Raw genomic sequence first — 9,328 nt, 5'->3', positions numbered from 1 at the left:
TTCTGCCATTCTGCTGTTGTCTGGCGCCCTCAAGTGTCAGAAATGCATATCTATAGCCGTGCTGCTCAAAATAAAGTCACAGCCACATCGTTGTGCCTTTTTATGTCATAAATCAAGTCCTAAATCATGATCACGTCAACTTTTACCATTAAAAATAATCAATTATTGAATCAATGTAATTCCCCCCCGCTTGCATCTAAAAAAACACTACTGTGCCTTCAATTCTATTTGCTTTTAGTCTATAACATTTGGTTTAATGCAGTTTATTTTTCATGTCCCGTAACAACGGAAACCTTAGTGTCAAAACACCAAATTTGTCGAAGGCTACAACGAAGGTAGCCACTGTTAGCTGGGCTTATGTCAATATGTGCTGTCTTCTTCCCGGGTTGTTTTCATCTATCTATTTTTAATAAACACGCGCTAACCTCCAGTACAACGAAGTGGTACTGCGAGATCCGCTTCGGCACCGTAAATGAAGCAACAGCGTGTGTGAGGCTGGGCTGAGGAAGCCATGTGTACAGCTGTTGCTGGGAGCTCCGGCCAATCAGAGCCGCTGCTCTCCGTACAAGTACTTTGGGGGGCTGGAGAGCAATGACGTCATGCAGAGAGCCTCGTCCTGTCATGTGCCAAAACAAAGAACGGACATACCAGTTGATCGGTGCTGCTGCGAGCAGCATTTGACTAACGAGTCGTCTGCACAGCTCGAGATCACATTAGCCGTATAACATCCAGAGAGGCCGTCCAGGTGTCATGTCCAGATCCGCATGTGTGCCCAAGATACGAGCTGACCTCCCGGGAGCGCGCTTGACCATAGCGGAAATGCACAGTCTGTGGCAATGTCGCGGGTTGCATGGAGTGAAAAGGGGTTTGTTTCATCATCGTTATGTGTAAAGAATGGTGAATAATAATACCATACCATATCTTTTGGCATGCTTTTCAAAATATGGTAAAATAAAATGAAACATTTACCATGATTCTTTGACCTTTTTGATATTTGGACGTCTGTGTTTAACTCCAGAGTTTATCTCCTTGGAATTTCAAGATTAAAGCAAAAAAGGATTGTCCCTCATTTGCTATTAAAATCACTTGAAGGTCACTCAACGCCTGGGTTCCTTGGCCATAGTCCAGGCCTGGGCCTTCAGAGAAAAGAGAACTAGACAATGAATGCAAAAAGTTTAAAGCATAAAAAAGTTGTTAAGAGCTGAATAGATGTATAAGATGTAGAAAAATTAAGGAATCAATTGTGGGAAAGCAAAGGACTGAAAATAGCAGCAATGCACTACTTTGACATTGTGGCTTCTGTTAAACCTCAGCACATGACAAGTTCCAAGCGTAAAAGTTTAGAGTGTCACGTGACATTTTTGGTCATTTGAGGTTTCCCAAGAAAATTGCATCCAAAATAGATAAGAAATCTGATTAACTACTGGGTTTGCAACAAATTATTTAGTTGCAAACCCAGAGATATAATGCTAACATTATGGCTATTGACAACAGGGCAACACCAACATGTCTTGGCGCTGCTGGCCTCACCTTGCAAACAAGAAGTCTGGCTACTGAAGCCTCAGTTTTAACAAGAAGGTTCAACAGAGTGCAAAATATTTTCATCCATCCATCCATTGTCTAAACCCGCTTCCTCCTGCACTCAGGGTCGTGGGGGTCTGCTGGAGCCTCTCCCAGCTGTCTTGGTGTGAAGGCAGGGTCACACCCTGGACAAGTCGCCAGTTCATTGCAGGGTCACATTGAAAGGCAAATAAACATACACCCTAGAGTTACCAATTCACCTCATATGCATGTTTTTGGACTCTGGAAGGAGTTCGGAGAACCCAGACACAGGGAGAACATGCACCACAGAAAGAAAGAAAAAAAAAATCGAGATATCACGATTGTCTGTTTTGCACACCTAAGATCCGGAATGTGCGCGCTCCCGAAAAGAGGCGGAGTCTAGTCGGTGAAGGGCGGAGTGGGAAGGTGGGGGAGACGGGGGGCGCCGAACTCGCCGTAACACTCGCTCGCTCCCCCCCGGTGCGTGCAGCGGAGACTGGGAGGGGCGTCGGTCTGTCCATCCGGACAATGGCGGACGGGGAGGACACCGTGTCGCGGAGCGGGACGGCGGTGATGGGGGCTTAGCGGAGCGACGCGTCGGCGAGGCGTTGACATTTTCTCTGTGTAGCTTGGTACCGAGCAGCCGCGCCATGGATCCAGAGAAAACGCTGACGTTCTGCCTGGGGCTGAAGGCAGAGGAGGTGAGACCATGCAACAGCCTCCCCTTCGCTTTCCAACAGCTGGCTCGTGCTCTGCAGCGGCGCTCTCTCTCTCTCTCTCTCTCTCTCTCTCTCTCTCTCTCTCTCTCTCTCTCTCTCTCTCTCTCTCTCTCTCTCACACACACACACACACACACACACACACACACACACACACACACACACACACAAAACACGCTGCCCTCCCGTTTGTTTGTGTTGTTGACAAACAGTGGTTCCTCTGCCCTATTTTGCTCGCGCCACCGCGCAACATGTGTATTGTTGCAGCGACTGCGCAGAAAGCGCGGATGCGTTTTTGCTGCGCCGCCGCCGCTGCAGATGTGTTGCGCTGAAAGTCGGACAGGTGTTCGTGGCTGCGATCAGCTCAACACCGCAGCGTGTGCGGGGCCTTCGTCCGCATTTCTGTTGTGGAAGAACGAGCAGATGTTGTAAAATTGTCGGTAGACGAGAATGCCCCCCCCCCCTTGCACTATCAAATGAATTAAATAAGTCATATCGGATGATATTTGGTTATTATTATTATTTTTAGAAGTAGCGTGCAACTTGCTGATCGGTGATTCTGAAAAGCCGCAGGTCACAACATCTTGTCTCCAGCTTCTAAGTCAAGATAGTCTGACGGGGGAAGCAATTATTATTATTATTATTATTATTATTATTATTATTATTATTAGTTATTACATGAGATTAATACCAACAATCGTTTGTAGATTCTCATTGGCTTGAAAGCATCTGTGCCAGTGAGAATGCTGTTTGCTTAATCAACTGTAGTTCTTTGCCCCTAATATCACTGTAAATACTGTGTCACCATGGTAACATCAAGCACTGGCTTGCAGCAACTTACCAGCTCTTTTGAAAACTTTAAAATTGACCAAGGAGACTCATGTTTTTCACCGTCTCACCACTATCTCGGCCACAGGAAGATGAAACAGTCATCTTAAGTGTTAATTTTGTGTCACATAAGATTTCCAGTTTTCTTGAAAATATCTAAAAGCTTTTGTCCTTCCAATGTCCTCTACTTCTCGGTCAGCACTCATGCCAATTTTAAGCTCCAGCTCTCTTGAGCAGCGCTCAGTTTTGCCACTCACTCCTTCCACGTCCTGTTGCCACTCAGTGGTTGAGGCGTGTGGGGTGTGTGTAAAATATATCAGCTGCGGTGCTGCTGCTGAGCATCCTTGAGCTGCCGGCACTGGAGATCATTTGCGGTCAATCTGTGGTCTCTGGGGAAGTCTGAATAATCTGTCCTCACAGCCGTGTGCACGTAGCCGGTGCCATGTGGTGGGCTCACCGCAGGAACTCAAGTACACACATCATTGGCGTCTGAACACTTCCCTTCTTCAAAGGCCCCCCACGTCTGAACTCTGTGGATACTTTGAATCACCTGTGGTTATATTTGACAGCGCGGTCGGCAGCTCGGTGGGCTTTGAATTAGCGTATTCGTGAAAAGGACCACGCATTTCAGGAGCAAAACCATAGCATGGGTGTTTTTGGTAATCAAAGTGAAATCACTATGCCTCACTTGCTCTTCTCTGCCTGACAGTTAAATTGGAATGTTAGGTGGTCTTGTAGAAATAGTATAAAAGTGGTAGTTGTATCGAAAATCTTAAAGGTCACACATTTTTCCAGTGTCTTTTTTTCATACATATTTTTAGCAACAACCAGCCTTGCCTACCAGTAAACTGCCTAGGATTGACAAAAGTCAATAATTTGCTCTGCTTTTCAAAAAGTAGCTCAAACGCACAATCCTGGCAATTAGCCAGCCTCTGACACTGACACGCACAGGTTAGTGACAATACATGCATCTCCATGTTTGCTTCCTTGCTTTTTTCTCACCTTCTAAACTTGCAAAGGTCCACTGGTTTCACTGAGTCTGGGATGAAAATGAATAATGAAAAGCAGGTGTTGTTTAGGACCCCAGTTAAGTATCCCAATGTTTGTATTTAGTGATGTACTATATCAGAACTAAAAACACAGTACTCTAGCCTGCCAGTGATAACCATGTCTATGTGGTCACGTGTTGCAGCCACGCAAATCTTGGCTCATCATCCCTTATGTACCAAGGCTACACTCAGGAGCTTGCTTGTTCCATACTATGAAATAATGATTTGTAATTATGTAACATTACGACACATGAAGCATAGACAAGGATGCTACAAGGTTTTAGGTGATTTCTAAGAAATCATCATCGCTATTCACACAGAGTCCGCCGTGATCAGACGTCTGCTTCTTCTCAACAAACGATGAGGGTATACCCACTAGACATGCGTTTTTGAAACACAAGGTTTGCGGAATTACATTGAAATCAATGTTCGTCAATCAGTTCCCTGATCCTTGCATCTCCTGTAAGAGCCATCAGTAATGGCTCACGCTGGAAAATAGTCTCTCCATTAACACAAAATCATAATTTTCATCCATGTTCAAAGATATACTCGGTCTTTTTGTCTGGAGTTCATTTAAGAGTGTGCAATGAGTGAGCTGCTCAGTTTTTAATCATTGTGTCGTTATTGTCTTTTACCAGATGACCATTTCCCTGCATGGCCTGGATAGGACTGAAGCTGCCACGGTAAGAGGCTCGAACCTCAGCAACAGATATTTCATAATGTTTAATAGTAAAAGCACTGTCCATTAGGAAACACACTTTCTGCAGTAACACGGTTTACGCTTCAGAATTTCATTTCAATACAAAATAATTGTCATTTTATTTTTGTTTTTTTGGTGCTGTGTGTTGTTCAAAAGTACATTTCAAGGGTTCAATGGCTTGCATCTGTTTTCACGGAGCTTTGCTGTAGACAATAAGACGGATTTTTAATTCCCAGGCCTGTCTTTTGTTTTCCATTTAGGTGGCTGTTTCTCAGGAGGCTGACACGCCCACGGTAAAGAAGGTGTGAGATCCCCCCCCCCCTGTTTAGCTGTGAAGTTGCCATCTGAAAATAGAGTAAACATGTAACTCATAAAATCTGCAAATCCAATTCACGACAAGAAGCCATGCAAAATCATGTGTCTTAATGGCGTCTTTTGGTAATGTGATGACTGCTTGTCATTTTCCCAGAGAGGACTTAAGTTGAAATTAATTCCAAACCCATTAACTGTTCATGTGATTTCTAACTGCAATTTTTCTTTAGCTCAACAAGATTCCTCTTTTGGCTTAACCGCTATCACAAAACCTAAGAATGGGTATTTGTTTATGTGATTTCAGGCTCTTTAAGTATAATTTCACATTCAGATTATTTAGACAGGTTGTAATATATGAAAAATTCCCAGTCGTTCTACTGTTTATGTCGTTCTACCCACTACAGATAGCGGTGTTTTGAGCCCGATAGCATTGTAATAGCGTATTTTGTCCACTAGATGGCGAAGAGCAACGCCGGACCCGGTAGCATTTCCGTTGCCAGTCCCCAGTACTGTCCTGGTGTGAATAACGGTCCTGGCTACCTGTGCGAAACGGGCCACTGCTGCGGAGAGACAGACTGCTGCACATACTACTATGAACTCTGGTGTGAGTCACCTGACCCTCTCCACCGCCGTCATGTCAAAGAGTCCGCAGGCTGAGCTGCAGCTTGCATCACAACAGTTTTCACCGAGTACAGAAACCTGTGATGATTCACTTTCCATTACATTTTTTTTTTCAACTTGCCTTTTGGCCAGTGTTGTTTATGATCGGGAATATAATGAGTAACAAACACAAGGGAAGTTGTTAATTCCATCTGACTGAAATAATTTTATAATGGTCAGAAACAGCAGGCCTTTAATCCCTGAAAAAATATGACGTAAATAATCTTTCTATGACAATAATCAAAGCATTTTTTTACGATCCCTATACAGTTAGTACACTCTATCCATGTCTGTCCTCATGACAATGAACCCTGTGTTCTGTGTGTGGCCACTTCCTGTTTACTTTGCAGGGTTCTGGATGCTGTGGATGCTGCTGATCATCTTCTGCTGCTTCTGCGTTTTCCGCCATCGCCGCATCAAGCTGAGGACACAGCAGGAGCAGAGACAGAGGGAGATCAATCTGATTGCCTACAACGAGGCCTGCACCTACCCATCCTCCATGCTGGACCTCAGTATGTCTGTTCAAACTCTCTGTCTGTTAGCGCTGCAAAATCTCGGCTCGCAATTTTTCTCATGGGGGTCCAGGCACACCTCTTTGGCTCCTGTAGTTCAATTCATGTGACAAGTGTGAATATGCAAGATGAGATGTATAAGTAACCAACTTTGGGGGCTGCTGTCAGTGTTACACTGGAGAGAGATAGCAAGTTGGTTGTTGTCATCGTGTTAAGAGTAAATAACAAACACACACATCATAATAACATTTAATCCGTTGTCCATTGATGTGCTGTACACCAGTGCAGAGACACGCCCACCTATGGCCAACATAAATGAATTTGGCATTATTATACACACACACACACACACACACACACACACACACACACACACACAAGAGGCTGACTGGCAACTCTTAATTGTCCATGGTCTTACCATCCAGACAGCTGGGATAGGCTGGGATAGAAGAGGAATAGATGGTGAATAAAATCTATTCCCTCTTTGTCTGTCCATGTCACTCTAATGTCCCATTGCATAATAAAATGTTTGTGGATGTAATGGATCTTGTGGATGACAGTACGAGGGTTTTCCTTCTTTGGATCTACTGGCACTCTGCAGAGCAACTAGGGCCATCCTGCCACCTACTGGACTGTGTAGACACATACACAGGTCTGCCCTTGCACGGAATGATGTTATGCATTGCTGACACAGTAGCAGAGCCAGAACATGAAGAATGCAGAAAAATCTGGATCGGTCTGATGATTATTTTTCTTGCTGAGACGAGATGAGATGTGAAAATGATGTGGTAGAAAAATATTTTTAATAAGGAACACTGTGAATAAGCCTGTAGATTAGAGCACATGATGATGATGATGATGATGATGATGATGATACCTTTTCAACAAATGGTCTATATAGACCCTAATATAGACTGCCAGCCCATATCTGATTTTTGGTCCATCCAGATTGAAACCGGATGGCTCTTTTGAAGTCTGAACATTGGCCAATCAGATGAAATCCAATTTTTTGCAAAACGGATTGAAACTAGTTTCAAATCGCATTTGGACAGATGCGTCTCAGTCTGAACAGCTCCAAACACACTGATCGGTTCTGACTGTCCGTGACGTCACTCTACACAACGTAAGAGCCAATTCACCAGACCAACGGGCGCCATTCGAGGTGCGTAGCAGTAACGTAATGGAGCAGACAGAAGAAGTAGGAAACAGCAGTCGCTGGACAGTGGAGGAAACTCAATGCCTCATCAGTGTGTGGGGAGATACTGTAGCTCCATTCAAGCCAAGCTCCAGGATATGTATCGCAACAAGTGCCGCTGTCACAATTATATGACGTCACACACTACACGCGACGCACGACACCTCCGCTCCGACGTCGCTGCTACAGCAACCTGTCAGATGGGTCAATAATGTGGCCCAGTCTGAACAGAGCCCGATCCCATTTGGACACTTGCTAAAGACAGTGTGGACAGTCAGCCCTAAAAATTGGATTTCAGAAGGAATCTGATTTGAATCAGATTCGCCCGCAGTCTGAACGCTGCCTATGATCACTGCCATTATTCAACTCATACTACTGACTCTTTATTATGTCTTTTAAAAAAAAGTTAGTCTTGCCTTGTCCATGTTTCTAACATCCTTACATCCCACTTCATTCCATTATTATCTAACAGTCGCTCCCATGAACACTGTTGCTTTCCTTCACCCAGGCTTTCTGGCTTCCTTCAAGCTGCCCTCCTACGAGGAGGTGGCCGCGCAGCCCACCACCCCTCCGCCGCCCTACAGTTCCGTCTTTGCCCTGCAGGGGAGCGCGCTGGGGGGCCCGAGCGTCGCCTACCCCCACCACCACCTCCACCGCCACCCCTGCCCGCCCTACCTCGGCCCGGCGCCGGGCCGCAGCGCCCTCACCTCCTCTCAGAGCTCCGACTACACCAGCTGCTCCTGCGAGTCATGCTCCCTCACCTCCCCCTGCAGCACCTCCTTCTCCGTGCAGGTGACAGATGACATGTACGACAGCAGCCGCGTGTCCACGCCCAGCGAGGCCGGGCCGGCCTTCGCGCTCGCCCCGTCCTCCCCGGTGCCCCCGGACGTGGTGCCCGCGGTGGCGCCGGATGTCGTCCCCGTACAGAGACGGCCCTCCTACGGCAGCGACTGGCTCCCGGCATTGGCTCCGCCCCTCTCCCTGTCCCGCCCCCCACGCCTCTCTCGCCTCCCTCTCTCCCCCCTCAACCTGCTGTCCTCCCTCCCTCCAGGCCAAGCCCACGTCCTCACAGACCCGCTCGGCGTTGCTGCTGCCGCCCCTCGGAGGGGGACGGAGCAAGGGTGCTCAGCCCGGCACCCTCTGTTCCCCCCGAGCGCGGCGGCCGCGTTGGGCAAACAGGAGCAGAAACAGGTGAGGGAGGAGGAGGTGGAGGAGGACGAGGAGGACGAGGACGAGGACCACTTCCGACACAGGCGCCTGACGGGCGACTCGGGCATCGAGGTGTGCCGCTGCCGCGTGAAGAGGGAGGAGCCGGAGGAGGAGGAGCTGCGGAGGGGCAAAGGGGCGGCGCCGAGAGAGGCGGAGGGGCCGGACTTGCTGCACGACAGCGTGGACTGCTCCCTCCGAGCTGCTCGCTCGCCGCTCCCGGACGACTGCGGAGGGCAGCACCGCCGCCTCCACCCGTCCTCCTCCGACACTGTCGTCGTCCAGAAGGCAGCCGAGGCCATCATCACCGTGGACTCGCTGTAGGAGGATGGCAACCTGGTGGAACCGAGGGACGTGCAGTGAGGTGTCGGTGCTGGGGGAGAGGGGATGGGGTGTTTATGGTGGGTCTCAGCCTGGAGGTGAAAAGCTGAATCACCGGTGACAAAGTCGCAATGAGTCATGAGCCCTTTCCCTCTTCGCGCTCTCTGTCGGCGCTCAACTCGTTTAAAATCCGACGCCTGATAGTCTCATCTTACTGATTTATTTGTCGTTCAGGCAAATCAGAATTTCTCGATCAGTGCCAGTCATGATGCTGATCAAGATTC

General features: G+C 47.6%; 1 protein-coding gene across 6 annotated transcripts; it reads left to right on the top strand.

Annotated features, from left to right (window-relative positions):
- Nucleotides 1-263: 263 nt before the first annotated feature.
- LOC142891834 (uncharacterized) lies at nt 264-9,289 on the top strand. 6 transcript variants are annotated; one of them, XM_076031748.1, is made up of 6 exons: nt 264-865; nt 4,777-4,821; nt 5,099-5,140; nt 5,607-5,754; nt 6,161-6,322; nt 8,026-9,289. In XM_076031748.1, exons 2-6 carry the CDS (start codon nt 4,777-4,779, stop codon nt 9,045-9,047), a joined length of 1,419 nt encoding a protein of 472 aa, XP_075887863.1. In that variant the 5' UTR covers nt 264-865; the 3' UTR covers nt 9,048-9,289. The 6 variants fall into 6 exon arrangements, with proteins under 6 accessions (XP_075887863.1, XP_075887845.1, XP_075887871.1 ...); XM_076031730.1 differs by having other exon boundaries at nt 264-897; XM_076031756.1 differs by lacking the exon at nt 264-865 and adding an exon at nt 1,078-1,405 and having other exon boundaries at nt 4,779-4,821; nt 5,099-5,131.
- Nucleotides 9,290-9,328: the final 39 nt, after the last annotated feature.

This window comes from Nelusetta ayraudi, unplaced genomic scaffold, assembly GCF_046127955.1.
Source record: "Nelusetta ayraudi isolate G7.1 ecotype Tasmania unplaced genomic scaffold, CSIRO-AGI_Nayr_v1 ptg000004l, whole genome shotgun sequence".
NCBI lineage: Eukaryota > Metazoa > Chordata > Actinopteri > Tetraodontiformes > Monacanthidae > Nelusetta > Nelusetta ayraudi.
The sequence above is the reverse complement of the archived record's forward strand: the minus strand, read 5'-3'. Positions and strand labels throughout refer to the sequence as shown.